At 41.0% G+C, this 16,751-nt stretch overlaps 1 protein-coding gene across 3 annotated transcripts in view; it reads left to right on the top strand.

Annotated features, from left to right (window-relative positions):
• MAPK14 (mitogen-activated protein kinase 14) overlaps window positions 1-15,597 on the top strand; it is a 72,152-nt gene extending 56,555 nt beyond the window's left edge. Inside the window, exons 9-12 of one of the 3 annotated variants that reach the window (XM_058554502.1) lie at window positions 5,057-5,136; window positions 7,549-7,627; window positions 11,448-11,621; window positions 12,705-15,597. In XM_058554502.1, coding sequence (XP_058410485.1) covers window positions 5,057-5,136; window positions 7,549-7,627; window positions 11,448-11,621; window positions 12,705-12,772 — 401 coding nt within the window. In that variant the 3' untranslated portion in view covers window positions 12,773-15,597. Of the gene's footprint in view, window positions 1-502; window positions 583-5,056; window positions 5,137-7,548; window positions 7,628-11,447; window positions 11,622-12,704 lie in introns of those variants that run through there. The other 2 variants (XM_058554501.1, XM_058554503.1) reach the window with 2 other exon arrangements.
• The last annotated feature ends 1,154 nt before the right edge of the window (window positions 15,598-16,751 follow it).

Raw genomic sequence — 16,751 nt, 5'->3', positions numbered from 1 at the left:
GGGGAAAATTCACAGGTAGGCTTGTACCTCCCTGGCTCCTGTGCCCTGCTGCTTTTTGCTTATCTGTAGCACTCTGCTTACCAGTGCTCTTTGCTTGACTGGCTACTGATACCTTAGTGGAAGGTGAGGAGGTAGGTGTGGACTGAGCATATGGGCTGAGTGAAGCTTTTGTGTTCTCACCTGCTGTCTTTGGCAGCTAAGTCCCCAGCTAAAAATCGCTTCACGTTACTGATAGGTAATGTTGACAGATGCACAAAATGAATATAAATTGGACATGTGTGTGGTAGCATTTTGAATCTTTGTACAGGAGGAGCATGTTCTACTTGAAGTGACCGTCCTGCAGAAGCCTTGACCTAGATGAATTCACCATTTTGGCTTGGTTTGGGGTTTTTTATTTTTGTTGTTGGGGTATATTTTGTTTGTTTTTGTTTTGTTTTGTTTGTTATTGTTTGTTTTTCATTTTTATTTTGTCCCAACATTTTCCTTTATAGTCCACCATTAGATATTGATCAGTTGAAGCTCATTTTAAGACTCGTTGGAACCCCAGGGGCTGAGCTTTTGAAGAAAATCTCCTCAGAGTCTGTGAGTTGATGCTTTAATTGTAATTATCTGCCCTGTTGGGACCCTCTGCCTCTTGCCTTCCATCAATCTGTACTTTGACCTGGATGTGTCTCTAAGCACGTGTGCCCTTTGTGTGCTGACTCCCAGAATGAGGTGTTGTAAGCGTGTGTGCGTGTGCACACTTGCCCGCTCACATGCATGAGTGTGTTTTGTTCTCTCTCTATCTGGATACTTAGATCGTGGGAGCTTATATTGGGCAGTAGTATCCCAGTAAGTGAGATTTGAGATTCTAATTCCTTCCAAGAGATTAACAGAAAATTTGTCTCCATTCTCAAGCCCTGACTTCATCTTTCTCAGAAGTTTCACATGTACTTAAGAGGTCTTTTTACTTTTTGGTTAGTGTTTATTCTCAAAGCATAAGCTTCACCATATATTAGTTTAGCCTCATCACTAAAAGAATAAAATGTGCATTGTCTGCACGCTGTTGCCCTTTTCCAGAAGTTACTTCTTATTGTTTTAGAATAGACAGCTCACACATCCTGTGTAAGGTGTCTATCCCCAACAGGGGTACCTCCCTACCCAGTCTCTGGACCATCAGAGGCAACATCCCCACTCCTGATACCTCAGATCCACAGGACCAGGGTTGTAAATGCTTCCTTCCACAGCCTGCCTTTGTAATTGCAAATTGAGTAAACTGAGAAAAAGCTTTGGAGTTAATGCTTTCCTGCCTCTAAGCAGGGATTTAGAGAGAAGGCATGGGAATGTGACTCTGGCTTACTTTGGCTATGATTTCCTGCTGCTGGTTATTTTCTTGGGCCAGAGACGTGAGAGAAGTCATGAAAGCCCAGACTTTCTCCCTTTTCCCCTCTGTCTGCTGCCAGGCAGTGGATTAAAGGGAAAAAGAGCTGTGGAGCCGAGTTCCGGTTGTCTTCCTGGAGTCTCCGCCCAGCGTTCTGACTGAAGGGCTCCTTTTGCCCAATGGGGAAGACTGGTGGGTAGCTTGGGGCAGCTGGACAGGTGAGTTTGAACTGTTCCTCATCTCCCTGCCAAAACAAAGAATACTGTCATCTGGTATGTTTCTGGTACGTTCCTTAAAAGGACCACAAAGCCCAGTGTATTTATGAATTTCCATACTCTGTAAGAGAGTATGCTGGCCCTATTTTATTTTCTTTTATTTACTTATTTAAGATGAGAAAGCAAATGCACAGAAAGGCTGTGGCTTGCCTGAGTCATGCACTGAGTCACTTGGCAGAGATGAACATAGATCCCAGATGTTCTGATAACGTGATCTAAACTTTAATCCCATGCGCTTGCACACTATTTTGAAAGTCATTGTTGGAGTTATGACCACAATGTCAACCTGAAGGAGTGTTTTCTTTTGTTTTGTGAAATGCAGAAGCTAGATTGGAGTGAATCAAAGAAGATAGGAGATGATGCTTAGAGAGGATAGTGCTTGTTTGTTTTCAATGCATTTACTTAGAAAGATTGGTAATAGAGAAGACAGGGGGTCAGGGGACTGGGGTTGGGAAGAAGCTCAGTTTATTTTTATTTATTTTTTTGTGAGGATGATCAGCCCTGAGCTAACATCCATGCCAATCCTCCTCTTTTTGCTGAGGAAGACTGGCCCTGGGCTAACATCTGTGCCCATCTTCCTCCACTTTATATGGGATACCACCACAGCATGGCCTGACAAGCGGTGCATCGGTGCGCACCCGGGATCCGAGCCCGGGCCGCCAGCAGTGGAGCACGCGCAGTTAACCGCTACGCCACGGGGCTGGTCCCCAGAAGCTCAGTTTATTAATGAGACTGAAATAGCAAATATGTTCCCTGTCTGGGGATGACTACTAGCAGCTCTTTCTCAGTACCCTCTCCCACCCCCAACTGTCTGCCCTATAGATATGTGCTGTTAGTCACAAGAATTTCAAAAAGAAAAAGTATGGGCAAAATAGTATCTACCTATCATTAATCCCTCATCTATGTTTAAGAAAGAAGCAACTACCAAGTGCCCAACTTAATAATGAGATGTCTTTATCTTTTTTTTTAATGTTCTTCTTTTTTTTTAAATTTTATTTATTTATTTTTCCCCCAAAGCCCCAGGAGATAGGTGTATGTCATAGCTGCACATCCTTCTAGTTGCTGTATGTGGGACGCGGCCTCAGCATGGCTGGAGAAGTGGTGCGTCGGTGCGTGCCTGGGATCCGAACCCGGGCTGCCAGCAGCAGAGCGCACGCACTTAACCACTAAGCCACGGGGCCGGCCTGAGATGTCTTTATCTTATGTGAAATAGGGCACATCATACATTTCAGCAGCTCTAGTATGGAGGTGGGCATAATGAAATTGAGAACCAGAATACAGAACTTACTCAAATAATATTGTATTGAGTATAGGAATAAGAAAGATCTTTTTTTTTCCTGCATAGTTATGGCAAGTGGATAAAAGTGGTTTAAACATTCAAAAGGGTAGACAAGATTAATTTGATGTTAGCGATACTGCCCAAGTACCAGTTTATCTTAAAAGCACATGATGTGCGTAACACCTGATGTGTAAACCACAAAGCAAGATGAGTAAAATTGTTTAAAGATTTTAAAAATTAAAAGAAAACTTCATTAGTGAAGGATTGTAGTCAACAGAGAAAGCCAATAGCTATTTTCGTTACTCCTGAAAAGTAGTGAAATAGTGATGCCATCATTTATGTACAAATTCAGTCAGTAAAGAGTAGGACATTCTGAGTAGGAGAATGCAATAATGGACAGGCCCAGAATGCAATAATGGAGAACAAATTATGATGTGCCATGAGAAAGGGGATAAACGGGACCATGAGGGATGGCTAAGGAGAGAGAGTTTTTTTGGTTGGTGACCTGGTACCTACAGTAATCAGTGACAGAACAAAAAATCATATTAAGAAGACAAAAGGCCTTTCACTGACTCACTCACACATTTTTCTCTAGAAATATATTCTTCCTAACCTCCTGACAAGAAGGGGATATAATAACCTATTTGACTAAAGGAGGCAAAAACAGGAAATGTACAGGCCAAGTATTGTTCACAGGAAAGAAGAGAGAGGTGGCAGGATTTTAACATTTTAAAACCCAACTGGTACTCTACTATTGCTAGTTTACTTAGTTTTACATTCTACGTAATACTTTTGTTATTTCTCTTGACGTGTAAAGTACTGTTTGTTATGTAATTTGTTTAAAGGTAAATCTAGACTTTGTTATGAGAATGTAAAGGGAACTTTCTGCCACACTGTGGATTTGCTGGCCTCTGTCTTTGGGCTTAGGGAGCATGAAAGGCAGGGTGGAGCACATGGCCTCAGCTTTCCTGATGGCCGGCCTCAACCATGTATTTGTAGTAATCTGACCAGTAGGGAATTTGAGTTCAGAGGATGAACTGCAGTGGAAAAATTATTGAGGGAAGCCACAAAGAAGTGAAATCACTTGATCAGGGTGCTTATTGAAGATGATGCTACAACTGAAGGAGGGAATTAATAGGTAACAAGAAAGGGAATATAAGATGGTTTTTATTGAATTGTGTTGAGGGTTTTAAAAATCCCATCACTTCTTTAATAGGAACACATGATAAACTGATAGTTCTCATGATATTTTGGAGGAGAGAAAATTGTGGTAAAATTGATGGGATAGCTAAAAGAAGTTTGAAATACAACGTACATATGTGCTTGTACATATGGAAGACCTCATAGTTCTGCCCTTGTCAGAAAATTGCAGAGTGTTTTCGCAGCCTTCCTCCCAGCTGTTTGATAAGTCAGTCTGTTCACCTGTTAAAGAGACTTGTGGGGTAAATCACTGTGGCATGCTGTAATACTGTCAGCAGCCTGTGACTTCTGTTTTGTTTCTGCCATTAGCTTCTAACTCCCGCCCCCCCCCCCCCCCCCGCCATCTCCCCTTTCTTCACTTACCATTGTGTGTTTGTGGCATGTATTTTAAATGTACCACTACTAATGTCTTTGAAACTTGGCATGGTTTATCAACCCACACACCCACTCCTACATTTGGAGGAGTACTGCCTTGGAGAATCACCAGAACCTGTGCTACAAAAATTTAACCTCTTCATTGTATGGATATTTTATTTTGTCCAAAGTCAAGCCATGCTTTTCTGAATCGTCTCCATCTACCCCATAGACAAACAGTGCTTGGCCATCAGTGCTTGAAAACAGTTCTCTGGCTGGCATCCTGGATCAAGGGGCAGTCTCTTTCCAGGGAGCCTAGAGTATTTAACGTTAAAGATGACGCTAGAACCAAAGAAAATTCATTTTTCTTACCTGCATGGCCAGTCACTGGCTACATGCCTAACAACTCTCATGCCATTCACAGAAGTGTACTTTCACATGCAGCCTTGGGCTCTGGCCTGGGGTGGGTGGGATGGGTAGGGAGTAGGTTTTCTGTTTTGGGGTGGCTTTTTGGCCTTTTTAAAAACTTGAGTTGAAAGTTATTTTTTGCACTGTATGTTTAACAATGCCCTTGACTAGGCATCTAAGATATTAACCAGCTTCAGCAGATTATGCGTCTGACGGGGACCCCCCCTGCTTATCTCATTAACAGGATGCCAAGCCATGAGGTGAGAACAAATAGACTGTACAGGGATATTAATTCAGAAGGCCACATTCTAATTTTATTGTCACTGTATAACCAACACAGTTTTTAATGTCACTGAATGCTTGCATGTGTCTTGAGGGCTACTAAGGCAATGACTGCCTCTGTGCTATTGCAAGATGTTGACATTTGGGATAAAATGTCATCCAATCCTGTGGATTGAGAATATAATGTATAGGCTTGTACATAGAAAAGGATGTTACTTTTATGTTTGAGTTTTATGAATTTAGTGCTTAAGAGGCTGTATGTGTTTTCCTAGGTTCTATGCCTGCAGTTAGGATAGTCTACCATCTGATGACTTTCAGCTGGAGGTGTAGTTGACTGAAGACCATTAGCATGCTCTCCTATTTATCAGTTTTTTTTAGTGCCCAAAAGAGGATTCTTTATTAAAAAAAAAAAAACTATTAAATATTTAACACTAATAAGTACTATATTTAAAAGAAAATACACCAATAATATACAATAAATATGTACACTTACATAGGGTTAGGCGCCTTCTTTACCAATTCTTAACTACTTAATCTAACTCTAGTTTTATCATCAGAGATGATTGGGGCACTTCTTGCCAAGGTGCCCTTAATCTTTTTGGGAACCAGGTTGGCATCACAGAGGCCCTTCCCAGCGGCTTAGTTTCTGCTTCAGCTACATTCAGGTCATCTTTTTATTTATCTTATTAGAAGGATAAGTGTTCTCTGCATGAGACAGGTCTCTTTTACCTCTGTTTTCCCTTCATCCTTTTATCTACATGCTCAAGTAGGAAGGGATTACAGCCATGTGGATATTCAATTCCTAGAACTTTCTTTTCAAATCAGAAAGATGCTCAAGTGCTTTTCAAAGTGGGCCTCTCCTGCTCGCTCCACATGCAACTAAGGTGAAGTTGCCCTAGCAACCGGAACTTTTTCTAACCTTGTGTGTGTATATATGTGTACACATAAATATACATACATACCTTCACTGTTGAGCTGTATTAAAACAGGAATTTTAAGGCAGTGGTTAAGAAAGATTCAAGGGAGTTTTATCTCCACTACTCAGATGGACTGAGTGGGATTTATTTTTTGAAACAGGGAAGGTCATAGACAGTTTAATACTTAATATCTGAAACACACATTTATGAGTTACATTTGTATTTATGTAAGTATCCTCAAGACCAGGTTTTGTTTTTGCCTTGATTAGAGCTATCAGTCCTTGAAAGTATTTGGCACCTTAAGTTCCTTAGAATGAAGTTCAGAAAAAATGGAGCAGTTGAAACATCCTTAGGAAATGAGAGCAGACTTTCCTTTCTACAGTGATAGCAGCTAATGTTTATTGAGTTCTCACTCTGAACCAAGAACTGTGCTAAGGAAGTACTGGTTTTTTATCTCTAATCTTCACTCCAGTTCTATGAGGTAGACACTGTTATTAATCCTGTTTTACAGACGAGGAACTCAAGACTTAAAGAGAATAAGTAACTTGCCCAAAGTGATAAAGTCAGGATCCAAACCAAGCCTGTCCCACCCCGGGGACCAAACTTATAACAACTATATTGGTAATATAAATGTCATTTGTATCGGAATTTAGTTTGAAGCTCTTTTGTGAGTTTTATCTCACTTGAGTATCACACTAACCATATAATATAGGAAAGCCAAATACTAATATCTAATACTAATGCTATAGGAAAGCCAAATACTAATATCTAATACTAATATTAATATTTTTCAGATGAGGTAATTGATATGTTAGTTGAGACTTGCCCAAGAAGATGTAGCTTATAAGTGATAAGAAAGATTTCTGCTTAGGCCGTATAACCTATAATCCACTATTCTCTATGGCTCTTATTAAGTTGGTTTAGTAGTTTTAAAATGTGTTCGCGCCTCTTAGAATAACATACTAAGCTTATGTTTACTTTCTTGTTACCAAGATTACTTAGTTAACAAGGTTTAATATTCATATCCTTTTGAGGTACTAAGCACCTACTGAGATCAGCACCATCAAAAGACTACTGGTCCTAGACTTTCTTTAGGAAAACCAGTCCCTATGCCAATTTTAGCTTTTCAGGAAGGCTGTCTCAGAAAGGGATACTTCTTAGATATCTTGGCCTTGTTTTTTAAACTTCTGATCCTATCATCAAAAAGCTACAAAGGGGACTTAATTGGTTAGCCTTCTCGTTCACTTGAAATATAACTGTGAGAGATAGCAGGAATAAATAGAGGTGATGATCATAAATAAGGAAGTTAGGATGGCAGTCAGAGAGAAGTCTTTAATGAATATCAAAAACAGTCATAAACATTGGAACTCGCAGACTTTGTCAGGTAACACTTGTTCCTTGACAGGACGAAGACTCTTTGAGAGCAGTAACATTATTGAACAGAGCCATTTTGAAAACCCTTTATTTTTACAGGCAAGAAACTACATTCAGTCTTTGACCCAGATGCCGAAGATGAACTTTGCAAATGTATTTATTGGTGCCAATCCTTTGGGTAAGTCGACCATGTCCTCATCTCATGGATATTGAATTGGTTATGACATAAATTAGGGATTTGAAGAAAAGTTTTCCCTTTTGACTCAATAGGGTACCATTAATTAAATCTTGGAAGGTGGTAAATATGCCATTTATTATCTGTATTTGTATCGTGAGGTCGTTTTTTTTTTTATCACATGCCATGCCTATATATTTATATGATCACAGAATTTGGTGAAGGAAACGGGCTGGTACAGTGAAGAAAGGAGAGAAAGTAATGGGAATGTTTGGAGAAAAGATTGAGGGACACAGGGAGAAAGAGGCACACAGAGGGAAGCCTGTGACTCGTTCACAACTGCTGTCGTTTTATGGTGTTCCAAGCTGAGGGGAAAACAACTAAAGCAAGATGGGTGTTGAGAGGATGCGCCCATGGGCTCCCTGCAGTGCGCCCTACTCTCCCTGTAGCTTCCAGAGCTGCAGGTCCCATCATCCTCGTGGCCTTTTCCCTTCCCCTCTTCTTCTTCTGCCCCTCAGAGACTTAACCATTCTCTCTTCTTTGTCAAGCTAATTTGCCACCTTAGACTTTAAGGAATGGCTCCATATTCCTTCCTGCCACCATCACTTCCAGGATCCTTGGCAAAGGGATGTGACAGTCAAAGCTGCAGGATATGCACTCCCTTGGCTAAAAGAGGAGGTGCTTTATTCCTTAAAGTGGGAGCTGATGTGTGCTTCACTTGGCCCCCAAAAGTGGCATTGCCTGAGGCTCTAATTCCCTGGGTCTGGGAGAGCGCAGTGGACAGTGCTGTTTAATAGTGGACACAGAAAAATCAGACCAGCACCTCCCTGCGACTGGGAGGGGAGCAATGCTATAATAATGGTATAATCAACCTTCTCACTTTTCTGAAGACTGTATTATAGTGGTGTATTTTAAAATCTCTGTGTGGGTCATCCCTCTGCTTAAGGGTCCCAGCAGCTGTGCTTCAGGTTTAGTTTTATCCTTTTGAGGGCTAATGGCCATGACGACCTCTTCAGAAGCTGGAGTGAAGGCTAAGTGGTTCTACCTTTTCAAGTACTTCAAGTACCACAGTGATTGTTGCGAGTGGTTTCAGTGTTGCTGTGATAATTCTTACAATAGTGAGGTGTTCACGCTCTTTGAAGTATTGGGCAGTTATGGATGAGTCCGTGTCAGCCTTGGAGATGGAGAGTATGTCAGATCTCAGCAGGGTCACCCTCACATCCAAGAATGAAACCACAAACTCATCAGGGGTATAGAGAATTCTACTGGGGTTGGTTTAGGTTTGCCTCTGCCCTGGAATGCTCACATTGGCTTTGTATGATTTGTTTGAGCGGTGTTATCTAGTTCAAGGGTCTGTGAGAAGCTCTCTGAGTCGTGAGTATTCTAGGATGTTGGGAAGTTATGTGGTATGTCATTGATGATGTCTGTCATTCTGCTCTGAATTTTTTTCATCATATCAGTTCATGTTTTAGACATGGCAGTGCTCACTGTTTGACTTCCTGTTAGCCAACTCAAAGAGATTTGTTAATGCATTTTTCTGGGGAAGCAGGGATTTGTGTGTATTCCAGTAGCTTATTTAGGTCACATCCATCCTGATAGGTATCCCTCTTCTCTAGAATCGTGACATTTAAACATTCAAAAGAACTCAATACCACTTAGCAATACAGACTGCGAGTGAGTTGAATGGAGACTTTGGGCCATCTGGTGCTCAGCACTGCAGTTCTCAGAATTTAAACATGTCTCACAGCCCACTGCCAAACAGTGATGTCATGTAAAGAGTCTCTTCTTGCAGACAGAACATAGTGTTACTGACCATGAACCTGTGCCCAGCATAGTAACTGAGCAGGAATACACCAACAATGTAAATATTGACAGCTCTGTTTTGTCAGGCACTGATTTCATGTTTCACCATTATTCTCACAACATGAATTAAAACTTTAGTTGCCCTTTGATGTAGTGTGTGTATTTATATCTGTCAAAATCTTAGAGGAATCTTTTTCTTACCCCTGACCTTATTTTTCATCAAGGCATTGGTTATAAGGACACCGTACTCTTTACCCTACAAGTGGCAAAGACTCATCATATGATCCAAACAACAGCTGATAAGGTTTACTTTTTCTAAGAGAAGAAGATATCTAGGCAATTCTCCCAGTGTTTAAATAAAGTGTAAACTTATGAACTTGAATTGACGTAAATATTCACTTTGTTTCTGTATTCCTCTGAAACCCACATTTCTCCTTTGGATTACTCTGGAATTCAGGCTGCAGGACAGGGATCTTTCACAACCTCCAGTGCATGCAGCAATAGATGTCTTCAGGAAACTGTCCTCCACTTCACTATGCATCCTTGCCCCTTTCCTCATTTAAGGAACCATCAATAATTTGCAAAGCCTCAAAAGCCTTTGTTGCACCAAAGTGATAACTGTTGTCATGGCAGTATTTATCTTCCCAAGTGCCACCATTCTGAAACTCAAAATATCCTCATTTGAAAGACAGAATTAGAAAAATCACCATTTTGTGACCCCTAATGAAATAATTGCTGGAAAGGAAAATCAGTGGATGCTAAAAGCCATAAGTGAAAGGAACTGATATTCACATGGTGCCAAAGTATCCCACAGATTACTGGTTTAGGGCAAAAAAATAAGCATCTTAAACCTGTGATCAAATTTAGCATCATTAATAGTGAGACAAATGGCCTTAATGCACCATCAAGTACACAATATCACCTATGAAATATTCTTGCCAAAAATGTTTAACCCAATTCTTACCAAATTTTTAGATCTAATATGGTTTTCAGGAAATAAAAGGGATAAAGGAAAACAAGAGTATAGATACATGATAGCACAAAGAAGCAATCAGACAAATTCCTACTGGTGGGTATTCTCAGGACAACCGGAGGGTCTTTTGAGGTCAAAGGTAGGAAAAAACGGGTTGGAGATAGGTGGGATTGTTCTAGATTAAGAGAGACTAAAGAAACCCAATCAAATGCAGTACATGGTCCTTAATTGGATCCTGCTTTGAACACACTAGGTGTAAAAGACAACTTTGGGATAATTGGAGAAATTTTAACATGAACTGGATTTTAGATGATATTTGGGAATTATTTGTCAGATATGATAACAGTTTTATGATTGTATAGGAAGATGTCTTTATGCCGAAATATTTAGGGGTAAAGTGACATATCTATAATTTTATTTTAAAATGATTCAGCAAAAAATACATACATAGAGATAAAGAAATATAAAATATTAATTGTTAGATATGGATGGTGGGCATATGAGTATTCATTGTACTGTTGTTTTGTATATTCAAATTTTTCATGGTGAAAATTTTAACAACAAAATTTTCTTTCATCCAGATACCAAATACCATCTTCAAACATCCGTTTGATGAATATTCATTTGCCTTCTGTTAGTAAATAAACAGTGAAGGGAGATAATAACACAAAACAAAAAATTAGCCCTACTTACTTCCTTTAGATTACTGTAGTCATAGGCTTTCGTTTTGACATGGTTTGACTACAGTGGTAGCAGTTTGACATTGACATTCCACAAAAGCTTTTCAAACAGAATCTCTGTTATTTTTAAAAATTCTTCTTTAGTAATGTATTCTTAAAAAATACAAAATCCATCCATCTATACACACACACACACACATACATATGAAGGAGAAAAGAGATAATATATCCTAAAGCAGACATTTTGGAGGAGAATTCTTTGTTTAGGTATGAAGGGTCAAAACTATGTGTTTGCTTAATAAGGCATAATTTTTTGGTAACAAGTTAAAAACTCTTCTTTTTTCCTTCCAATCTCTGGTACTGATAGCTGTCGACTTACTGGAGAAGATGCTTGTATTGGACTCAGATAAGAGAATTACAGCAGCCCAAGCCCTTGCACACGCCTACTTTGCTCAGTACCATGATCCTGATGATGAACCAGTGGCTGATCCTTACGATCAGTCCTTTGAAAGCAGGGACCTCCTTATAGATGAATGGAAAAGTAAGTCATAAGGGTAGGATTAACATCTAACTTGAGAACTTAGATTTAAAAATCTTTCCTAGGTGAGCCACTAGCCAAAAGCTGCAGGAAAAATAAAATTTATGGTTGTAACCAACTCGTTAAAACTTGTAATTAGGATCTCTAATGCAGAATGAATTTGTTCTTCTGGTGGAAACTGTCTGTTGTAGATGATGACACTCTCTGGACCTTTGAGATGCTTATGTCTGGTCTGATTTTGCACACAGCCCCTCACATCTGCCTAGAGCTTCGAGGTTCTCAGAATCCTTATTTACAACATCTCTCTGAGATAAGTAGGGGATAGAGTGTTTTTTTTTTTTTTTTTTTTGTGAGGAGGACCAGCCCTGAGCTAACATCCAATGCCAGTCCTCCTCTTTTTTTTTTTTTTTTTTTTTGCTGAGGAAGACTGGCCCTGGGCTAACATCCGTGCCCATCTTCCTCCACTTTATATGGGACACCACCACAGCATGGCCTGATAAGCGGTGCATCAGTGCACGCCTGGGATCCGAACCGGTGAACCCCGGGCCACTGTAGCGGAGCACGCGCACTTAACCACTTGCGCCACCGGGCCGGCCCCCGATAGAGTGTTTTTATAGCTTTACAATTGATAGAACTGGGGCAAAGAGAGTTTATATCTTATCTGTTATCTTAGACCTAGTTAGAGACACAGCCAGAAATGGAACTCATGTCTCCTATGTCCAATCTCAGATTCTTTCCATAAAACACAAATTTCAGAACTGCTGTTAAATCCCAGAAGCCCGGACTATCTGTTGTAGCTTGTGGGAGCGCTCTGGTCTTCTTGAGCACCTTCTCCAGAGAGCTTTGAAGAGGAGGAGGCTGAGTGATGAAAGAAACAAGAACAAATGGTTCTTTTACATGTATCCTTGAAGCTCTGTGTAATCACGTGTTCCACTGGGGTATCACACATGGCAATGAGGCGGTTATTTGAAGTGGCCCGTCAAACCTGGGCAGGGAGGAGGGATCTTGAGCTTAGAAGTTAGAGTGCTTGCCAGTGAAGAGGAGAGTCTAAATTCTCACGTCCTGCTTTCTCTTCCCAATTTCTAGGCCTGACCTATGATGAAGTCATCAGCTTTGTGCCGCCGCCCCTTGACCAAGAAGAGATGGAATCCTGAGCACCTGATTTCTGTTGTTGATCCCGCTTCACTGTGAGGGGAAGGCCTTTTCATGGGAACTCTCCAAATATCGTTCAAGTGCCTCTTGTTGCAAAGATTCCTCCATGGTGGAAGGGGGGTGTGTGTGTGTGTGTGTGTGTGTGTGTGTGTGTGTAAATTGTGTGCATGCGCACATGTTAGTATGTGTGCATGTGTATGTGTGTCTTTGTGGGAGGGTAACAGAATACGAGCGAACTATGATCACAGTGACTTTTCTGTGGAGTTACAGATGCTGCGTGGCAGCCTCTGCTTCCTCTGCTTTGTGAGAGTCAGCTCAGGCAGGCCAGAGCTGCCATCTTGTTAGGGTTTGTTAAATGCAAAGTAAAAAATATTAAACGTGCCAGATCCCAGTCTTGCTTTTGCCATTTTGGCCTCTCCTGTGGCCCCACATTGGTGGTGGGAGGTAGACTTGACCACATCCCATAGTGGCACGGAGAGAAGGCTCACACCTGGCTGCTTCAGATCTGAAGCCGTCCCTCAGCGATGCATACAGCCAAAAAGGACCAACTGGCTTCTGTGCGCCAGTCTATGATAAACTTGCTTAATATGATTCTCAGAACTCAACAGGTGTATCTGAAACTGTAAATATGTTTGTGCCTTAAAAGGAGAGAAGAAAGTGTAGATTGTCAAGCGAGTACAGCAGATGAAGTTCTGAGCCCGGCAAGTAGTCAGGTTGTTGGACGGCCACTTGTGAACCTGAAGTAACCAGGGAGCCTTCAGAGGCACCGTGTGTGCATGTGTGAGCACGCATATATGTGCTGCTCTCTCCTTCTCCCTCCCCACCCAGGTGGTGTTGCCGTTTCTCTGCTTACCCCCACCTTCGGTGCAGAGGTTTCTTGAGTATTGGCCCCGGTAGTCAGGAGCCGGTTCTTGCTGTCAGTGTACTTCCTGTGCTCTTTATTCCTGGCAGAGTGACGATGTGTTTTGCACGTCTTGCTATTTGAGCATGCACAGCTGCTTGTCCTGTTCTCTTTGGGAGGCCCTGGTGCCAGGCAGGTTTGCCAGTGAAGACTTCTTGGGTAGTTCAGAACCCATGTGGCCTTGGCTCACGCTCTGGGCAGGTGACATCCTCTCTTCATCCCCCAGTGCTATTTTGTGTTGAATGCAATTGATACTCCAGGTGCTTTTGATGTGAAAACTATGAAGAAATGGAACAGATGGATGTATAGCATTTTCATTCTTGCCATCTGGTTTTCAACAAACTATTTTTGGGGAGCTGTCATGGGAAAGATCAGGGCTTTTCCCAGGAATATCTCAGACTTTGGAAAACAAATTGTTCTCTTCACTCCTAATAACCAATGCTAAGAAATGCTGAAAATCAAAGTGAAAAATAAAAGCTCATGAGGCCAGAGACTCCTTTTGCTATCTTGGTCTAAATATGGTTATTAAAAAAAAAGAAACAAGGTGTCTTTTCCACCCTTCTTTGGAAAAGGGTCTTCTTGGCAGCTTAACATTGACTCCTTGGTCTTGATTTAGGGAGAAATAAATTTTGTTTCAGAATTTTGTATAATGTAGGAATCCTTTGAGAATGTGATTCCTTTCGATGGGGAGAAAGGGCAAATTATTTTAATATTTTGTATTTTCAACTTTATAAAGATGAAATTTCCTCAGGGGTGGAGAAGAAGAGTTGTTTTCATAATTTTCTGAATTTCAGGCATCTTGTGCTACATAAGGGCCCATATATTTAAACCTTCTGTGAAATAAGAAAGTGTAAAGCTACTTCCACTGTTGGCTATGTGACAAAATCTTGTATTGGAGCCGAGGTGTTTCCATTTCTCCATCACAGTGCAGGGACACATGCACTCCAGAGCGACAGGGTAGGACCCTGGGTCACTTAACTGGAGCAAGAAGGAAGAGGCAGACTGGTGGTGGTCACACCTCACCTGGGGTTCCCCTTCTCGAAAGGAAAATGAACTTCAAGGCCGCGTCTCCTTTATACGCAGTTCAAATCCTCACAATCCACAGCAAGATGAAGTGTATCGGCCATGTTTGGTTGTAAATGCTGGTGTGATATCCTACAGAAATACTGCTCTGAATATTTTTTCATAAAGGTCTTTGCACTTGTGATCATGTACGTGTTAGGAGGCTGAATGCTGCGGAAGCCTGGACTCAGCTAGAGCCTGTGGAAGAGCTCCTTGGTTTCTGAGCATCACGCTCCCATCTCCTGATTTCTCTGAACAGAAAACAGAAGAAAGAATGAGGGGAACTGCTATGTTATTTGTACTCGTGAACTTGGCTGTAATCAGTTATGCCGTATAGGATGTCATACAATACCACTGGTTAAAATAAAGCCTATTTTTCAAATTTAGTGGATTTCTCAAATTTATTGTATTTTTCTCTTGATTGTTTTTATTTAATGCGCAATGTGGCATTATATCAATGTTCTTTCAACTGTGGCCTGGCATATGTTTCTGAAAGATCTTAATATTATTATTCCTAAAATTTAGAAAACATTTGTAGAGCTCCTTAGTTCTCCACTAATTTATGGTGAAGCAGATCTGAGTCTCTGATGTGGATGGCTAAAGCAAAGAGCAAATAAACAGGGTGTAACACGGCAGGCTCTGTATGACTACACCTAGATGTCAGAGCGGTGAGGACAGGGGTCAGCAAACTGGCCCGAGGGCCAAAGCCAGTCTACCACCTGTTTTTATGTAGCCCGCTAAAAATGGTTTTTACATTTTTAAATGGTTGAAATCAAAGAAGAACAATATTTTTGTAGCACGTGAAAAATAATGTAAAATTCAAATTTCAGTGTCCATAAATAAAGTTTTATCAAAACACAACCACATATTGTCTATGGCTGCTATTGTGATACAGTGACAGGTTAAATAGTTGCGACAGAGACCATGTGGCCTACAAAGTCTGAACTGTTTGCTCTCTGGCCCTTTACAGAAAAGGTTTGCCAACCCCTGGCCTAGGACTTCAATTTCCTCATCTGTAAAATGAAGTTTGTTTAAATAGGTGTTTGTATTCTTTTCGGCTTTGACATTCTAAGACTATCTGTAGAAAGTATATTCTTATTTTAAAATTGCCAGAGAGAAGGTTGGGTGTGTACATTGTTAACAGACTTTTAAGGAAATGTGTTTTATGACTCTAATCTTATGGCCCTTGACAGCATTCTTAACAACTACTGAATTCCATCCAGGATTAAAGGGCCGCAGGGTCTCACGGCTGTTTTCGGGGCCTGTGTTGGTGTGCTTCTTTCTCAGCTGCCTCGGAATGCTGACAGGTGTCCCGGGGTGGATCATGAAGATAGTGAGAGCGTGCAGCTGGGGTCTTTGTCCCGTGCTGTCTGGTCTCTGGCTGGCAGCTGGGAATGATGGCAGTTATAGAAAGCAAACCAAGCACAGGGTCTTTTCTTCATCCTGTCGTCAGTGACTTCTTAAGGGGGTAAAAGAAAAGGGACCCAGTTGTCGCATGTGATACACATCAGCCCCTGTAAGGATCAGACAATTGTAGGAAATATTTTGCCTTCGCATACCAGACGTGCGTGCTGTGGCACAACCCTCCTCCTCGTCTTCTGAGAGTGGAGGCCTTTTTAGCTCAAGGAGAGAGTGGACACCAGAAAAAGCTCACCTAAAGTGAATTCACTTAAAATGGGGACCAAAACTTCATAGCATGAGATGGGGATTGGGGGAGAGAGGAAGTCTGATTGGGACTTTTATCATGAAAACTGAACAGAATTATAAAAGCATGTTCATAACTTCAAATATATTCTTATAATGAACGAAGAAAGGATCAAATGTTTTTCAAGTGAAACGGTGATTTAGTATCTTACAATATCCTTCCCATTTGATTTTTGCTGCATAATCATAGGGGGAATTTTTGCAGAAATATTTGAAATCTTCCTCAGTTTTCCTAAGGACCTCCATCTTTTCATATTCGCTTCATTCTTTTTTATAAGTATCCATTGGTGATCACCTTTCCCTTTATTGTTAGC

This window comes from Diceros bicornis, chromosome 14 (genome assembly GCF_020826845.1).
Source record: "Diceros bicornis minor isolate mBicDic1 chromosome 14, mDicBic1.mat.cur, whole genome shotgun sequence".
In the NCBI taxonomy this organism is placed as follows: Eukaryota; Metazoa; Chordata; class Mammalia; order Perissodactyla; family Rhinocerotidae; genus Diceros; species Diceros bicornis.
Note: the sequence above shows the minus strand (reverse complement) of the source record. Positions and strands in the feature narration are given on the sequence as shown.